Source organism: Eubalaena glacialis, chromosome 18 (genome assembly GCF_028564815.1).
Source record: "Eubalaena glacialis isolate mEubGla1 chromosome 18, mEubGla1.1.hap2.+ XY, whole genome shotgun sequence".
NCBI lineage: Eukaryota > Metazoa > Chordata > Mammalia > Artiodactyla > Balaenidae > Eubalaena > Eubalaena glacialis.
In genome coordinates, this window is record NC_083733.1 from 56,066,471 (window position 1) to 56,084,600 (window position 18,130).

Here is an 18,130-nt window from a genome sequence, read left to right on the forward strand (position 1 = left end):
AGGCTTCTCATTGCGGTGGCTTCTCTTGTTGCAGAGCATGGGCTCTAGGCGCGTGGGCTTCAGCAGTTGTGGTTCGCAGGCTCTAGAGCGCAGGCTCAGTAGTTGTGGCCCACGGGCTTAGTTGCTCCCCGGCACGTGGGATCTTCCCGGACCAGGGCTGGAACCCATGTCCCCTGCATTGGCAGGTGGATTCTTAACCACTGTGCCACCAATGAAGCCCTACTTTGACTTTTTTTTTGTTTCTTTTTGGCCGCACTGCACACTGCATGCATGTAGAACTTCCCAGACCAGGGATCAAACCTGTGTCCCCTGCAGGGGAAGGGTTGAGTCTTAACCACAGGATCACCAGGTTAAGTCCTATTTTGCCTTCTTAATGTGTCAGATGGTAAGGCTCTTTTGGAAAACAGAGAATGTTTGGTCAGCTACACAATGGAGAACTCTGGAACCACTATGCAGATAACAAGATGTGAGAGAAAAAAATTTAAAGATGTAGAACATTTAGGTTGCTATAAAAAGACGGTTATAGATGGCTGTACATTCATAAAAAACAATATATGCATAGAATATCTAGGAGACTCATAACTACTAACATGGGATGAAGACTGGGTGCTGGCAGACAAAATGGGGAAATTTACTTTTTACCCCCCTTGATTAGCTTAAAATAATCCTAGATTTTTAAGTTACGGCTGCAAGGTGACTATAGTTTCTCCTTGTCTAGGTTTGAAGCTTTCCCTGATGAAACTTTGATAAATGCCATTCGACTTCAGTAGATGTTAATGTTTAAAAACTCTACAGGAAATTACAAAGTGGGTTTTTTCAAGCGCACACAAGGAACTGGACTTTTTGACTTGCTCCTCTCTGCAGGATCTCCTCCCTCCAGTATGAGTCAAGGTTCTTAAAAGGCGGCTCCCTTCCAGGTTATCGTCTGCCCTCCACCCATATGGCCCAGTCCCAACCATAAGCACAAGTTCCCACCCACCAAGACTGGGGAATATCTATCAAGTTGCAATTGAATGTATCCTTTAATCCAGCAATTCCACTGCTAGGAATTTACCTCCAGATCAGTATCAAGGAAGCTGGGTTAACATTTGTACGAAGATGCATAGTAGTACTGTTTGCAGTAGCAAATTGGAAATTACCTTCAGAACCAAGTAAATTATGACATATCCACACAAGATACTGTGTAAGACTAAAGATAATGAGGTTGCCCTGCATGTGATATGAGAACATCTTACAGTACAAAGCATTTTCTGTTAAGACACATATCCAAATAGGAGAACTTTCCTTATGGAAAAAAAAAAAAAACTTGCTTTCAAGGGGAGTGGGGAGATGACTTTCACTTTTATGAGGTTTCACTTTCCAACCTTAAAGAAAGGCGGGTGTTTACTTTGTAAGATTAAGGCTTTCTTCTTTTTAAAATCTCTTCAATTTTTAAATTTTTTCAACTATTTACTTAAAAAAAAAAGACTCTTCAACTAGATCCAGCTTGCTTGGGTAGAGCCCATGAAGGATGCCACCAGGTCTCCCAGATTTTCAAGACCCTTTCATCATTTCCCAATCTGCAGCTCTGGCCCACACTGCTCCTCAGGGCTGGGTCTGCCCCTCTGGAGGGGCTGCAGCTGTGTCCTGGCCGGCCTGCCCCTCTTCAGAAGACTGAGTGTGAGGGAAGCAGACACACCCCAGAATCCCAGAAAGTGCTACGTTTATTTTCCAAACAATTTTATTGAAATGTGCCAAGAGTACACGGGCAGCACAAATGTATGAACAGGAAAAAAAAAAAAATCACATGTACAATAATTTTTAAAAAGTGAAGGTTAATCTTGGGAGATATCAGTTCCCCTTCCCCTCCCCCTTTAGACTTCCAGCGTTTCCATTAATGGTTAAGCCTCTACTAACCTAGCATTAAAAAAAAGGAATACAGGAACATCTGCAAAACAAAACAAACAAAAAAACCAGCATAAAGGAAAGAAATGTTTTCCTGCTCAGATGGGACTCTCCATAGGCACCTAATTAGGAGGCGTGCTGAGCGGTGGAGAAACACAACTTCAGGGTGTAAGGGTACGGCCCATCTGCAAAAGAGAGGACAGAGGTGTAACTGGGCCCCTCTCTGGATGCTCCCCCCACCCAGAGTTCCCCTGGTTTTGCACACATCTCTCATTTTCTGCAATTCAACTGCAAGGGTCTAACTCTTCACTGCCACTTTTGAGACTCAAAAACAAGCCTAACACACAAGGCATTTCTCCTTCTCTTCCTTCAATTCCATGGAGGATCCCATTCCCAGCTTTTCAGCTGGCACACAACAACAGGCCTGCCCAGGAACTGGGTGGGCAAATTTTACCTGCTGGCTGTTACAGCCCCTTTTCCTGGGTACTGAGCCAGCCTCTGATGCACAGAGAATGGCAGCTCCCTGGAGGACAAGCCTGAGCAACTCCCAAGCTGGCAGAGCGGGCGGCAGCAAGCAGCTAGGCTGGCCCTCCCACATGAAACATCAGGCTGCTCTCCTGGCCACCAAGTCCCACCTGCCTGTGTCAGTGACAATAAGGAAATCCCTGGGGCCCTATCTTGATGGCAGGAAGGATGGCTCTGGCCCGAAGCGAGCCAACCCATTAAGCCACAAGGGGGATGGATGACCGCAGGACCCACAGATACTCACTTGGGTTTTTCATCTGATAATGGTTCAGGAAGCCCAGAGTCTCCAGGGCATCGCTCTTGGATTCCCACTCCAGCAGCCCAGAGGAGCTGCGTTCACCTGACGGGAAAAACAAAGGCTTTAGGCTGACTGAGCAGGAGCCAGGGAGCTGCCCACCTACAGTCAAGGAATGGGGGAGGAAGGTGGGGCAGTTTACTCACTTTTGCCTGAGAATACTTTCACAGAAGATGGCCGCTTCACTCCCAGCTCATCGCAGATCTGCAACAGAAACAGAAAACAGACTCAAAGGACTTCCCTGGTGTTCCAGTGGTTAAGACTCCACGCTTCCACTGCAGGGGGTATGGGTCTGATCCCTGGTCAGGGAACTAAGGTCCCGCATGCGGCGTGGCCAAAACAAAAACAAAGAACAGACAGACTTAGAAACACAAGGAGTGCCACATGGAGGAATTCAAGCACACCACAGCTGAACACTTGGATTTTTCTGGACAAAAGAGTTTCTAAGCTTTTATCACACACTCTAAGGTGTCCCTGTAATCCCCCCAAAGGTTGAGAAACACTGCTCTGAACTATTTTGTTGCCTAAAACCGGGAAACTGCTTTTTAAATTTCCCATCTTCAGCTGTTATTTGGGTGTGTTCTGGCACTAGGTAAATGTTTGCTAAACCGAATAGCAACACCTCAGGCCACAGTAAGGCCCAAAGTCCAACTCCACAGTCAGACTTCCACCCTTCCCCAAAGCTGCCCCGGTTCCCTCTGACAGCACCATAATGGGACCCTCCCTTCTAATGTCATCTAGGCCCCAGACGGCATGACAGCATGGATGTTTCGAGATTGGACGCCAATCACCAGTCCATCACCCAGACAGGGAGGAATCTTTCAAGGCAAATGAGCAGCCACTCTGACTTGCCAAAAATACAAGAAGCATGGCAAACTCCTCTGTTGCTGGAAGTTTGGTGCCATTCTGAGCCTTTCATGGTCCCTGCTATGTCCCTAGCACCCAACCCAGAGCCCAGCAGAGCAGCTCAATAGATATTTGTTAAAATACAAAAATGAATGGCCTCCTCAGATGGCTATGCTGAAGGACCAAGTCCACGGCACCCACCTCAAAGAAGTTCTCCTCAGTCACCTCCAGAGGGGCATTGAAAAAGTGCAGCACGTTGCTAGGGTGCTGGATGCGGTTCTTGGCTGCCTGCTCCGGAGTGGAGAACCGATTGTTCCTTGACTCACTGAAGTCTTTGTAACTGCAGGAGCCATCTTCTAGCCCATACGACTGACCGGGCATGATGGCTGGTTGTTTGGAGACACTGTAGGAGGGAAGGGGAGCCCTGTGTCAGACCTCAAGCTGTCCCCCACCTTCTACTGTGGCCTCCTTCCTGTCTGACAGCAATGTATGCCTCAGAGGGCACTTCTCCACAGCTGAGGAGAGGCCGACACACTTTCGCCCACCGCTTCAGAAGAACATCTGGGAACACACCTGCATGCCCAACTCCAGCCTGGATAAGCACTTGGCTTCTCTGTGCTCCTCTGACCTCTGTCCAGAGTGGGCCCCATTCCCCCTCCCTTCTCTCCTCAGTCCCTCTCCAACCCTCCCCAAGCCCGAGGAGCCTGGGTACCTACCAGACATTCAGCTTCTGCCCAAACATGAAGTTGTTGTTGAGGTGAGTGATGGCCCGGTCCACAGCATAGCCATCAGCCATCTCCACCATGGCGGCCCCTGGCTTGCTTTTCATGAATTTCACCTTGAGGAGAGTAGTCATGATCAGCACCACCGCCCAGCTGTCAGAGACCCTTCTCCTGTCCCTTCCAAGTCAGTTAGAAGGAAGTCAACTCCTGCTCTGGATCGAGGCTTCCATTTCCTCACTTGTGAGGAGTCAGGAGAACAGAGAAGCGTGTCTGGCCCACATCAAGTGCTCAGCCCAAGTTAGGCAGCAGAGACTAGGCAGTCTTTCCCTAACCTCAGGACCCGACCCATGAGTGGGTCATTTAACGAAGCACAACAGCAAAGCAGGAATGGTGGGAGAAATAAAAGCAGCTACTTCCATCAACAGACATATGTACAGATACTGAGTCATGACTATGTGGGTTGTTATAAAATAACACTAAAAACAGTAGTGTCAGCTCTGAGTCCTGCTTCCACATACAGGTATGTGAACCTGGGCAAGTTATCTGCCCCCCACGCTTTCACTTCCCCTGCTTGTCTCATTAAGGATTCTTGTGAGAATGAAACAACTTACAACATTTAAAGCACTTTTAACAGTGGTACAAAAAAAACGCTTGACACGTTATTAGCTGCTAATATTAATGGGCCAGGCCAGGGGCTGTAAACTCAAAGGCTTCCAGGACCCAGATGGGTTTGACAGAAGAAACGACCTAGTCTGAGGTGGGCAGTCACCAGACAGCCCTAGCCGACTGTTCTCCCAGGCAAAGCAGGAAGGCTCAGTGTTGCCATAGCATCTGAAGTGTTCCAGAGAAAATCTTACGTAATGATCTTTAACTGTGATGGGTAAATTTTATACACCGTAATATTTACGTAATATTAAGTACTAACACTTTCATGTGATAAAGTCTTGTTTTTTTTAAAAAAAATAACACTGAAAATTAAAAAAAATTAAAAATAAAAAAAATAAACCACCCACATACCATGAGGACCAAATAAAATCCATCTGCAGTGTCACCTGATTAAACAAGTTACCCTCTCTGGACCTGCTTGCTCCTAAAGAGGCTCCTTCCCCCTTCTTTGCTCACTGGGGGGCCAAAGGGTCGGGGCCTCCCCTGGGGCTGCCAGGTCTATAAGGAAAGCAGTGGACCTAGCGGAAGCTCACCTTCTCCACATTGCCATACAAGCAGAAGACATTGAAGACCCGGTCACAGTTCATCTTAGACTGATCCAAGCCATAGACCATGAGCACAGGGCTGTCGGCGTGGGGGCCATACTCGGGTGGTGGGGGAGGGGGTGGGGGGTGACCATACTGGGGGCCGTAGCGACTTGGGCCCCGGCGGTGACCCCCCACTGGTGGGCCCATCCTTCTCCCTTCGTAGTGAGGTGGGGGGGGCCCGTAGCCCTCATCATGGTAATGGCTGTGGTACCCACCGTGGGGCCCTCCTGGGGGGTGGGAAGGAAAGAGAGGGAGGACGGGTGAGAATTTGCGCGTCGGGCGGCGGGCAGGGGCACATGAGCCACGGGAGTCCACGGAGGGGAACCCCCTGCCCTCACCATATTCTGCGGGGTGATCTCCCAGGAGAGGGGGCTGCCTCTGGCGTTTGTTAGGGTTGCTGCCAGGGTCACCTGCAGACAGAGATAACAGTTAGAACCTAACTTGGAAAAAGGGGTATCTCCCTCCCTCCTGACTAGAGGCTGACCTCAGCGTCCCTCGGCTCCTGAGGGCCTGGGCAGTGGCCTTTCCTTCCTCACAAGGGTTACTGGGGCTTCCTTCCTGTGGCCCGACCCAGGGTGGGGCATGAAGCCCAAGCCTCAAGGCTGGAGCCCACTGTCCCTCCCGCCGCCCACTCCAAGCAGGCTGCCTTCCTTTATCCGTGAAGGATGAAGCCGGGTTCCGGGCCTCTCACCTTCCCGAGCTCTGGCAGGAAGCCCAGCTCTTGGGCCCTCTGGGGAAGTTGCAGCCACTATGGAAGCTGATATGGGAGCCGGGAACAGATTTTTAAAATAACTCCCAATGAAGGGAGAGGAATTAAGAGCCAGAAAATAACCCAGGGAAGGGTAGAAAAATAAAATTGGGCCCACAAAGCCCCAAGGGTCTAAGAGCGCTAGGGCCCACTCTCTAGAGAGAAGACTTTCTCTATCTTGGTACCAGTCACCCTCCCCTCTAGTCACATCCACCCCAAGAAGAGTGACTGTAGGAAAGGACAAACAGGGCGACATCAACATCAGTTCAAATGAGCAGTCATGTACAAGGCATCAACAGTCTCAGACAATGGCGCAGTTCCACCCCGCCCCAACCCCAGCTGCAGTTCATAATCGCTACCGTTAACTCAGCACTTGAGTGGCAAACACTGTGCTAAGTACTTTACAAACAGACATCACCGTTTCTTAAAGTCCTCACAACAACCCTATGAGGTAGGTACTATTTTAGCCCCATTTTACAGATAAGGAAAATGAGCACTTAACTTTTAACTGAGCAGTTATAATACACTTTGGCCCAAGGTCACAAAGCAAGTTAGTGGCCAAGCCGGGACTTGAACCCAGGCCTGGTTGACTGCAAAAACCCAGGGCTCGGGACCACTGCCCTTTCCTGCCACCCGGCCTGGGTTTTGTTTTCCAACAGTCATTACAAAGATGGAAAAGGGCTACTTACAGCAGAAGTACAGAGTACAATGTCCATTTGTCACAAAAAACAAATCTGTATTTTCTCTTACCATTGGACGCTTCAACAGTGAGTTAGCACAGTTCTGAAAGATGGCGTCCCATCAAACATACACTGCGACCCTGCATCACATGGTTTTACAGTCATAAATACAAGTTACGGTACACATCCGATACAACTTTTTTTTAAAGAATTGTTTTAAAAGTCAATGTTTTGATTAAATCAAAAATGGCTCACAGATGTTCTGTCCTCAGAAGATATCAGAAAAGTGGCAAATAAAGGTGTATGAAGTGGGTAGTGTCCCTCCATGTTGTCACCTCCTCACATTGTGTGCTGCAGTGCGGTGCTTCTGGCTGTGTAGCGTTCCGTGTGCGTGTCTCCTGGTTATGAGGTGTGCCAGTGGCCCCACTATGCCCGCGCTTTTGGCCTTGGGAGCACTCCCAGTTACCCGCCAGCAGGTAACTGTGTACCTCTGAGCTGTTTGGCTGTTTGGTTTTAGGTCTGTTTTGGTTTTTTTGATTTTTTGCTGCTGTTGTGGTTTAAGTTTGTTTTTGTTTTTTTTTGGTTTCTGATCTCCAGTTGGTGCAGATTATGTTGGCAGCCGATGACTGCAGAAAAAATAAAAATATCAAAACAGAAAAAAAAAAAAGAAGGCCCTCCCCAAACCAAAGGACTTAAAAAACGAAAAACAAAAAAAACCAAACCCACATGGCGAGGAATGGAGAGGATCCTATTGTCTTGGAGGCCCATGGAATCTACTTCAGTCTATGAAACGTTCTCCGAAAAGAGCGCCGCTGGCTGGCTGGGAGAGCTGTTCTCTGTGTTTCCTACTTCTGTGTACATTTTCGGGTTCAAGTTTGCTTGGATTTTGACATTTTTTTAATGTTTAGTAAAAAAGCAGTGTCTGCTGCCATGTTGCGTCTCTTTCTTTGTCTCTGTCTGCCTCTGTGCTTGTAGCTGTTCCTTGGAGCGCGGTGTGGTGTTCTTGATGTAGTGAGCTCAAGTCTGCGGCTGTTTCTGGGGACGTGGTGGAGGCTGCATGTTCTGTTCTCTCCAGGAAGAGCTAGTGGTTTCTACCCTGTGTGTTGGTGAGCAATGTGCAGAGGCAGAGCCGCTGAAGTCTGGTTCCCGAGGGGGTGGCGAAGCACCTCCCTCACTCCAGGTCACCTCAACAGCTCTCGTTTTTGACCCCCAGCCTGGGGGCGGCCAAAGCTGAGAGGCATCAAAACCAATGCACAGCCAGCCCCTGCCACTAGCCCCTGCCGGTCTGCACATCTTCTATTTATGTTCCTTGGAGAAGAAATGGTTGGTTGCCGTGTTTCTGTTAGCAGTCATGTAATGCCATTGCCCGCTCTGGTACATTCACTCGGTCACCAATTTGTCTCTGACCTCTGGAGGGGGCAGCGAGCCCCACAGCGCCCATTGTGAGGGTCCTGGGGAAGAGCCTAGCCCACCCGGCCCACGGCTTCCCAGCTGCAAGGGCGAACAAGACAGGCCTGCCTAGGAACGGGGGCCTCTGGCCTCCCACGGCCTGTGAGATGTCAGCCACCAGCCATCTCCCTCAGCCCATGGCCTAGTCCGACGTATCAGACCAAGAGAGAAACAGAGATGGATGGTCTTGCTGAGGGGGCGCCGCTGTTTTTCAAAGGCAAGGCTCCACCTCTCCCTCCTATCCAAGGCAAACCATTCTTGACAGATTCTAGGAAGGGGGTTGTCCATTTGGGCCCCCTGCAGAGATGTTGCATCCCCTCTACAAGTGAGGTGAGGCGTGTCCGCCCTGCTCCAATCCAGGGTGTCTCACCTCCACAAGGTCAACTTGCTCAAAGGCTCTGCTGCAAGGGCCTGGGAGCCCTCATCACATCCCCAATCTGTCCCCCCAGAAGCAGACCCTGTCAATAGTGGAGAGCAAGAGGACCACTCCCGGCCCAGTGAGAATGGGGTCAGTGACCCTAAGCACGCTCCTAGAAGAAAAGCAGCAGAATCCGTTTGGGAGCTGCTACTGGTTTGTAAGCCATTGCCGTGGCCTGTGCTCAGTGAGGCCCTGCTCCCCACCCCACCCAGGCCTCTGCCTTGACCCTGCATCCTCTGCTGCATCAAAGGGCCACGAGCAGCAGCTAGGACCTACAGAGGCCCCTCATTCACCCCCTCCCACTGGAGTGTATCTTCCAAGAGCTGACCCCCAAGGCCCTCCCATGTCCACAGGAGCCCAATGGCATTACATAACCCTGAGTCCAGGTCTATGAAGTGCGCTAGTCAAGTGAAGGCAAGGCGGGTATGTTTAAAACAAAGCTGCCGTCAGGATTACCTTGTCCACTGAGGTTGGGGTTTGTGTAGTCCCAAGTATCCTGATCATTCTTGAACACGTTTAAGCGTGTAGGCTGCAGGGACAAAAAAAGCTTGAGGTCAGCCAGGCTCCAGGCTCACCTAGGAAGCTGACAAGCGGCAGCCATTTCCCAGACCTACCTTCGCATATTCAATCTTCAGAGTGCAACAGCCTGAGTAGATGTCAGCCCCATTGAGTGAGGCCTTGGCCCGCTGGGCACTCTGCACAGAGTCAAATGTGAGTACAGTTAAGGGAAAGTCCCATCCCAAGAGCTCTCTGAAAAGAGCTTCAAGTTGCGCCAGAGAGGGAGGAGGACAAGCAGCACCCCGAAGACTGCTCCAAGCGGGCTCTGGGGTTAGTTCACTGCCCACAGCCACCAGCCACGTGTACAGACACAGCTGGAGTGCTGCCCCAAATGCGCAGACACGGCCAGAGCTCCTCTGAGACCTGCACTGCCCCCACCCTGCCCCACCGCAACAACCTTCTCTGCCAGCGTCACAGGCCAAGCCACCTTCTTCTTCGGCCTCATCCTCTCCCTCTGCTTCTACGCGCCTTGACTAAGCCTGAACAATCTCTGAAATGTTAACTAGATTATACTCCTACCCTGAAAACCCATCAGTGACTTCCCACTACACCCTGACCCAAGCTTCACCACACTGCCTGGGATGCCGTAACTTCTTCCAATGTCCTAAGGAACCCTCTCCCCCTCGTCAGCTACTCTTCAGTTGTCAGGTTGCCCGCTTTCTCCAACGCTAAGCTCCTGCCCACCTGAGGACCTTTGCTGAGGTGATGTCCTCGGCCTGAATATCAGTTCCTACCTCTACATGGAAATAAGGATAGCACCTCCTCAAAGACTTTCCCAGAACCCCTGTAAATTCTTTCCTCTTGTATCTCATGGCACACTCTTCCTTCCCTTCACACTTTAAACCCCATACTTTCACATTACACAACCCTTGAACATGTGTGTGTGGGTGTTTTAGGGGTACCAACTCTCTGTGCAATTGAAAATCCATGTATTTAACCCACCACAGATGTCATAATACTGTAGTATACATTTAGTGAGTGAGATTCACCTTAAGTGGACCCACAGAGTTCCAATCTGTGCTGTTCAAGGGCCAACTATTTAGGTGCGATTATTTATTAATCATCCCTTCCATGAGACCATGGGCTCTATGAAGGCATCTGGCACAGGGCAGGCGTTCAGGAGACACGTGCTGGTTGAAAAGATGGACTCCTACCGAGCCCTGTGAGCTCCCATCTCAAGGAACACCCATTTCCCAGCAAAGGATATTCCACCATAGCCTGGACTCCATTCTTCCGGAAAATGACAATTCTCTGGACAGGACCACAAGGGTTACAGATAGTATAAAGAACATCCTGTAAAAACCAAAGACAGGCAAGATGAAGGAACACTGGCAGGTCAGTCTGGCTCATGGGAGAAGACAGGAAGAAAAGGCAGGAGAGAGATTCCATAGAAGAGCCTAAACGAATAACCACTGGCACGCACCGTGGTAATCGAATAGATGGGGTTCAGGATGGTAAAGAGAAGCACACTGTTGACGCTCCTGGAGTCATCCGAGTCCCCGGGGCGGGAGATTTTCTGGCTGGTAGAGTAATTGACAAAAGCTGGGTGGCCCGCAATGTAGATCTGGTTGTCGGCTGCGTAGTTCACGGCGTTGCAAGCCCCCAACACATCTTCAAATTCCACCAACGCTTGTCTCTTTTTAGGCATTACCACCACATAACTGTCAAAGAGAACACACGCTGCAATCCTCTCAGGGAGATGGAGACAAGAGTCAGAGGACGACCTCAGTTATCTGTGATCCGACTCCTCCCTGGCCTCTGGACTCCTCTGTGCCCGTCATGGTTTCTTGACGTGAACACCCCTTGCCGTAAGTGGCACAACAAGCAAAAGAGGTGTGTGCGGCTTTGGCATCAGCTTCTCTGGGAAGCCTTCCTTCCCAACCCCTCACCTGATCGAGTCAGATGCCTCCCACAGACGGCTGGGTGTCCCCTATCACAGTGTTGACCACTCTGGGTAGGCAACTGTCCGGGAGGAATCAAGACAGTGATGTTCACTCCTCTATTCCCATTACTCACCATGTGCCAAAATTACCAGGCAGAGAGACAAAAAAAAAAATGAGAAAAAAAAAGGAAAAAGGGAAAAACACGGAACTTGCTGTAACTTATCTAAAGTACAATGGCTAACCCCAGGAGTAATGGAGCCCCAGGACCTAGCTAAAGGAAGGAGGGAAAAACACGGAACTTGCTGTAACTTATCCAAAGTACAATGGCTAACCCCAGGAGTAATGGAGCCCCAGGACCTAGCTAAAGGAACCTGGACCGAAATGGCCAAGTTACTTCTAACCAGAAACCCGGTGACACACAGGACACCAAGGAGTTGACTCATCTGAACACCCAACCCCTGGCCTCTGAGCTGAGTACCTGATGGGTCCAAACTCCTGCAAGGCCTCCACAAGGTCAGCTTCCACCACGCCGTCAATCAGGCCCCTGATGTGGACAACTGGGGAGGCGGGGGTTTTGTGCGGGTCATCGTAGTTCTCCTGAGAAAGAAAGCAAAAACAAGACTTCACTTTCTGCTGTACAAGACAGTGGATTACTGGCTTCCGTGCCACTGGGGACTCAAACAGATAAAACATTCGAGTGTGTCACCCAGGAAAGACATACACGGCAGGCAACTAGGGGCAGCAATTCAACCAATCACCCCAAAAGGATTCTGGGCCAGCGGAGCAGAAGGCCTGAGTGTATGGCCACACGCCTAATAGCTCGTACTGTAGTTTCTGACGAAGGCAAAACAGAGGACCAGACAAGTCCCAAGTCCCATCTTACAGTCTTCCCAGCACCAGTCTCTTCCCACTGGTCAAAGAAATGTGGGAAAAGAGCGGCTTGGAAAGGGGACTCAATTTTCTGCTGCAGCCTGAACCAGGACATTCCCTTTGCATTCACCCAAGTTTTTCTCCCCCTCCCCTAGTGGAGGAACCTACCATCACCACACAGCCAAGCACTGCTGTTCCCCACCACTCATCCCCAGGTCCAGCAGGCGCCTCAGACACTGTGGCATCCAGGCCAGTCCTGACTGCCTCTAGTCTTTACTCTCACCAAAATCTGTATGGGAAAATACTACCTAGGTCAGACTAATGAAAAAGAGAGTAGTTTTCAAAAGAAAAGAAGATCCAACCTGTACCACTAAAAATCAAGACAGTTCCCTTCCCAGGGGAAGTATCTTTCCACCCACAGACAACAGCGTCTGGGAATCAAGAAAGAGCAAAGTAACTTTCTCCACCTCTCCTGGGCTCTGGGCCCAGCCTCCCATGTGAGAACCACCAAGCAGAAGCCCATGTAACACGGGCAGAATTGGATTCTATTTCAGGAATGAACCACACAAACCACAGGAGCCACACCCGCCTGATGGTTACCAGCTCAGCGATTTGGAGTTCCACAGCCCTGAGTTCTAATCCCTGCCCCTCCTCCGACTAGCTACAAGACCTAAAGAAATTTACCTCGCCTCTGTAAATGGGGAATAATAAGCCCATCCCTTACCTCATAGATGAGTGTTAAGAATTCAATTAAGATACCTTTCAAATGCGTGCAACAAGGCCTGGCACGGTTTAAATGCTAGTACATCACGGCTACAGAGCACCGCTAAACCACGGAAAACTCTGCAAATGGCTGAACAGGACAGGGCTTCAGGAACTTCCGAGGAGGAGGGAATGGGCTCCAAGCCAGGAGTAACAATTGGTTGTCTTTTCCGAGCAGGAGACTGAAGAGGCTGAATCCCTTACAAAGTGCCCACCCCTCAGGGAACATTTTGGTTCATCAAACCTACCGCACCCAGTTAACCCTCAGAAAATGTAAGCAAACTTGTGATAACTCCAGAGCTTGGTTCAACTTCCAAACGGCTAAAGAGACCTCTCACAACACTTTCTTCCGGTTTTTAATGCCCACAAAAATTAGGCAGATATTCTGGTCTGGGGGAATATCCTCAAAGAAATCAATTTCTGTTCTGAGACAAACCATGACGCTACAAAAATCAAATAGCGATCAGGCAGAATACCCCACTCAGGCACGGAAAAGGCTACCGCCCACCCATTCCCCGCTCACGCGGTGCCCCCCCCCAACCGCCCACAAGGCCCGGGCAGGAGAAGTGCGCCTGCGCATGGGGCCAGAAAAGAAAATGATAAAGAAAAAATCGGCCCGACCGCGTGCCCGGCCCCCACAAGCCAGCCCGCGGCGCCTGCGCACTGCGCCACCTGCAGCGCGAGCAGTTTCCTCCGCCCCCCACACCCCGCTCTGTAGAGCGCGCACGCGCAAGCGCCTGTCCTCGCGCAAACCCCGCCGTTTGCCCAACGCCTGCCCCTCCCCCACCCCGTCCACGGCGCGAGGGCCTGGGCGCGTGCGCACAGCACCCCCCCCTCCCCAAAATAAAGGCCCTCAACGTGAGAAATTTTTCCTCCCTTCCCGACCGTCTCCGGCGCTTAGGGCCCTGGCCTCACCCCGCCGCCACCGCCCGCCGCCCCGGCTCCTCCACCGCCGCCGCCGCCTCCATGCTGGTCGCCAGCGTTGTCAGTCTTGAGCCGTTTAGGGGCCCGGCCGCCCTCACTGCCGCCGCCGTAGTAGCGGCCACCGCCGCCTCCGCCGCCCGCCGCCGCCATCTTCACCATCGCTCCGGACCGCCTCCGCTGCTCGTCCGGCTGCTGCCTCTGCTCCAGCCTCCGACGCCGCTTCTCCGCCCGGGGCAGCAGCCTCCGCGACATGGCGGCCCAGAACCCGCCTCCCCCCGCCTCTCATTGGGGGAGGGACACGCCCGTCACCCGCCGCCCCCACCCGATAGGGGGAGCCACTGGTCCCGCCGCTGGGGGAGGGGAAGCCTCCATACGCCTTGCGCATCTATTGGATAAAGCCCACGCCGTTCTGCAGGAGTGCCCGCCCTTGTTTGTCTGGGACACTCCTTATAGGCGAGCGCTTTCTGCCAGTCATTTCTCCGACCCCGCCGCCTTAAAATAAACTCCAACTTGATTGGTCAGATTTCTGACACTGCCTGGCCTCGTTAGGAGGACCTGATAGGAGCGGCGCTCCCCACTCTCCCCAAAAGCCCCGCCTCCTTCCCACTTTCATTGGTCTTCTCGCTAATCCATCAAACCGAAAGCCCTTAGTCTTCCGTCACAGCGACTACCTTCCCGCGCCTCTCCGCAAGGAACCAAGGAGGCTCCTCCCTTTTGCCTCTCCACTGGCTACTGCAGGTGTCCATCTTCTGCAAGACGCCCGATTAGTCAGTTGAGAGTGGAAAGAGTCCTCTCACCAGACGGTAGGACCACTGGTGGCCCCTGATTGGGTGAAAAAGGAGAGCCCATCCCTGACCCCTAGGCGCTCTTTGGCGCAGTCTAGGAAAGGATCGGAGGAGAGGACGCATGCGCGAATCGCTTTCCGGCGCCTCTGGAGGCGGGGCGACCCTCTAAAGGAGGGAAGGCCTGAAGTACCCTGAGTCTTTATTTACTGCTGTAAGCAGCCCCGCAAGGGCAAACTAAGTTAGAAGGGCAACTGCCAGTGCAGCTCTGTCCCCATCACTATATTCTATTCTTCTCCATCTCTAACCTTCACAACGCCAGAGAAAAATTTTTTGAACCCAATCTGACCCTTTCCTTCAGTATAAAACCATTTGCTGTTGCCGACTATCTTATGACCCAGTCCAGTTCCCCGGCGTCCTTTCACCACTCTACCACTAAATTCAACCACAAATAACTCCTTTCAATTTGCAGAAAGGGATCTTTCGCGCACCTCTGGATCTTTGGCCCGAGCAGGCCCTTACACCTAGAACACTTTCTCCACTATCCCTCCTGCCGGAGCTAAAGAATAAATTTCTCTTGTTCGTGCTCTGCTCACTCTGAGAAGCGTTCTTTGTCCCTACCAGCCCAGACCCTCGGCTTCCCCCATAATAACCCCTGATCGCTCAGGCCAATGGTTCTCACGCGACAGCCCTTACTACTCTGGGTCGTCACAGTTTGGTGGCTGTCTTTTTCCGTAGCATGGAAGTGCTTGTGTGAGCAAGGGAGCGGTGGTCTCTGCCTCGGCCTTAGTGAAGCTGGCCACCCTACCAAGCGCCAGGTACAGCACCCGGTACAGCACCCGGCACAGCACCCGGCACAGTGCCAGCACTCTGCAAAGGGGAGTACTTAAGGTATTCTGAGCGTCTGGCGGGGCTTGTTTTCTCCGAGGCGGGTAGGGCCACCCCGCAGAGAACACCTTCCCAAGTCTCTAGGGTGCAACGACGCCCAACAGCCGGAACCTGGGGGCGGGGCTGGGGGGGTGACCTAGGATCCCGCCCTAAGGGCTTTAACCTTATGGGGCTGCCTGCTGGGGGGGGGAGGGGGGAGAGGAGGGGACGCTGCGCTTAGAAAGCGAGGAGACAGACGTGGGAAATGCGGGGGACGCCCACCAAAGATGCTCTGGAACCTTTCCACTCGGGTGAAAGGGGGTTCCCGAAACAGGGGTCCTAGTGGAAACTAAGTTTGAAATGGGGCCAGTGGCACTAAGAGAGTGGGACCGGCCTGGTAGGTCCGCGGGTTTGAGGAGATACGAAAGTTGGGGTGGGCTGGTGGAGATGTAAATCAGCTCCCGATCACCCCGAAAAGATCCGAAAGAGCCGGCCGAACGGAGATGGGGGACGGCGCAGCGCCTCCAACACGTGATCAGTGCGACGGAATTAAGGCGGTGCGGCTCCGACTGAAGGGCGGGGTCGCGAGGTCCAGACGTCAGAGGAATGTGGTGGGGGGAGGGGGAGAGAGGGCCCCTCCCCTCCCCGCCCCCGCGCCCGGCCCGGACGCCCCTCGCGCCGGCGCGCGCCGACGGGGCGCGACGGAACCGTCCCCCGCGCGGCACGTTCCAGGCAGCTTGGCCGCCCGAGCGCGCCCACGGCTGGCGACCGGGCTGCCGCGTTATCTGCACACCCGCGCTCCCGGCTTCCGCCCCTCCCCCACCCCTTGCACACGGGCTGCGGTCGCGGGCCCCGGGCGGCGCCTCCCTGGGATCCCCCCTCACTCCTCCCTGACCCCTCGCCCCCAGCCCCTACCAGTTCGGCGGCGAGCCTGGCCGGCCGTCCGAGATCGAAAAGAGAGCAGACACTGGGAAGTTTTGGGGGAGGGAGGGGCGGGACTTAAAGGGACCACGACCTCTTTCCAGCCCGGGGAAAAAAAAAATGGGGGGGGTAGAGGGGGGAGATCGAGAGTTGCTCTGCGGTTGAATGGAGGACACAACGCAAAAAAGGAACGGGAAGACTCCGCGTCCCTTTTCCCCAAACATCCCCAGCCCCTCAATACCCGCCCCCCATCCCTCACAGAAAGTCGCACAGTTGTTTGGGAATCACACCTCATTCCTCCTGGTCAGCCAAGTGTTCTGTTGGTTGAGGTAAATGTTGGGGTGCACATTGTACAGACGGGGAAATGGGCTCAGGGGACGCTAGCGACCTACCCGGGATCCCACCGCTTGTAAGTGGCATATAGCAGGATTTGTCTGCCAGCAAAGACACATAGCCAGTGCACTGCAGTGCCTGTTAACAGTGATGGGGTCTGCAATATCCCTTGGAGGGTAAGAGCATGAGTCCTGGGGTCAGACTGCCAGCGTTCAAATATGGACGGTGCACCTACTTACTCTGTGGCTTTGGAAAAGTGATTTAGCATTCTGGGGCCTCTGTTTCCTCATCCGGTAGGAGGTTGGTAATAGCACCTGCAACGCTGGGTGGTCTTGAGAAGTGCTGAGAATGTCTGAAAGCAGAGGGGACCTCAGGTCTACCTCCATTTCAGAAACTGAGGCTCAGAGAGGGGAAGGACCAACTGAAATTCACCACAGCTGGGCAGCATCTGAAAGAACAAGTCCTCCCCTCCTTAGGGCCCCCATGGCATAATCCAACCCTTGTGGGCCCATCCAAATCCATGCCTAACCCTTTCCACTTGTCCTCTACATGGCACAAACACTGGTTTTCCTTCTGTTCATCAGATACCCAGAGCTCATTCCTGACTCTGCACTGGCTGTTCCCTCTGTCTAAAACACCCTTCTCCCAGATCTTTGCTTCTCATTTGAGAGGCCTTGGCTCAAATGTCACCTCCTGAGCACCCCAACCTAGTTAGTCGCCATACATAGTTATAATCATGGCTTCCCATTTATCTCCCTCTTTGCTCTTATTGCCATGTGAAAACAACCAGTTATTTAATTTTTGTCTCCTCACTAGAATCTGGGCTCTTTGGGGGCCAAAAGTGGGTATGTTTTCACCCCTCTAAGGACCTACCCTGGGGTCAGTCACTCATTCATCTGATGTTTATTGAGCTAACACTCTTTGGGGCATCTGGGATAAAAATGGTGAACCAGATAAGAAAAAATTCCCTCCTTCCGGGGGTTCCATTCTAGTGAAAGATGCACAATACATCAGTAAAATATGTATCAGAGGTGATAACTGCTATGAAGATAATAAAACAGGGAAGGAGGATGAGGAGTACATGAGGGCAGTTTGCTCTGCTCAAAAGGGTATTCAGGGGAAGCCTCACTGAGAAGGTGACATTTTAGCAAAGGTCTGAATAGGAGAGAGAGGAGGTCATGTGGATACTGGGGGAAGAGCATTCCAAGCAGAAGGAACATCCAGTGCAAAGGCCCTGCGGTGAAATGTGCCTGGTGTGTTCCAGGAATTGCTAGAGACCTTTGTGGCTGGAGTAGAGGAAGGGAGGGGTAAATGGTAAGTGATGACATCAGAAAAGGGGGAGAGGGCAGTCTGTGAGGGTCCTCCTGGGCCATGGGGAGGGGAGGACTTTTACTTTTACTCTGAGGTGAG

The 18,130-nt window shown here is 52.2% G+C and overlaps 1 protein-coding gene across 3 annotated transcripts; it reads right to left on the reverse strand.

Annotated features, from left to right (window-relative positions):
• Nucleotides 1–1,702: 1,702 nt before the first annotated feature.
• Nucleotides 1,703–16,443, reverse strand: HNRNPL (heterogeneous nuclear ribonucleoprotein L). 3 transcript variants are annotated; one of them, XM_061174494.1, is made up of 13 exons: nt 13,809–14,090; nt 11,740–11,858; nt 10,802–11,039; nt 10,584–10,671; nt 9,435–9,529; nt 9,277–9,349; nt 5,864–5,935; nt 5,472–5,752; nt 4,267–4,388; nt 3,752–3,953; nt 2,851–2,908; nt 2,654–2,749; nt 1,703–2,069 (listed from the first exon to the last, which is right to left on the reverse strand). In XM_061174494.1, exons 1-13 carry the CDS (start codon nt 14,067–14,069, stop codon nt 2,011–2,013), a joined length of 1,764 nt encoding a protein of 587 aa, XP_061030477.1. In that variant the 5' UTR covers nt 14,070–14,090; the 3' UTR covers nt 1,703–2,010. The 3 variants fall into 3 exon arrangements, with proteins under 3 accessions (XP_061030477.1, XP_061030478.1, XP_061030476.1); XM_061174495.1 differs by lacking the exon at nt 13,809–14,090 and adding an exon at nt 16,382–16,443 and having other exon boundaries at nt 5,472–5,935; XM_061174493.1 differs by having other exon boundaries at nt 5,472–5,935; nt 13,809–14,092.
• Nucleotides 16,444–18,130: the final 1,687 nt, after the last annotated feature.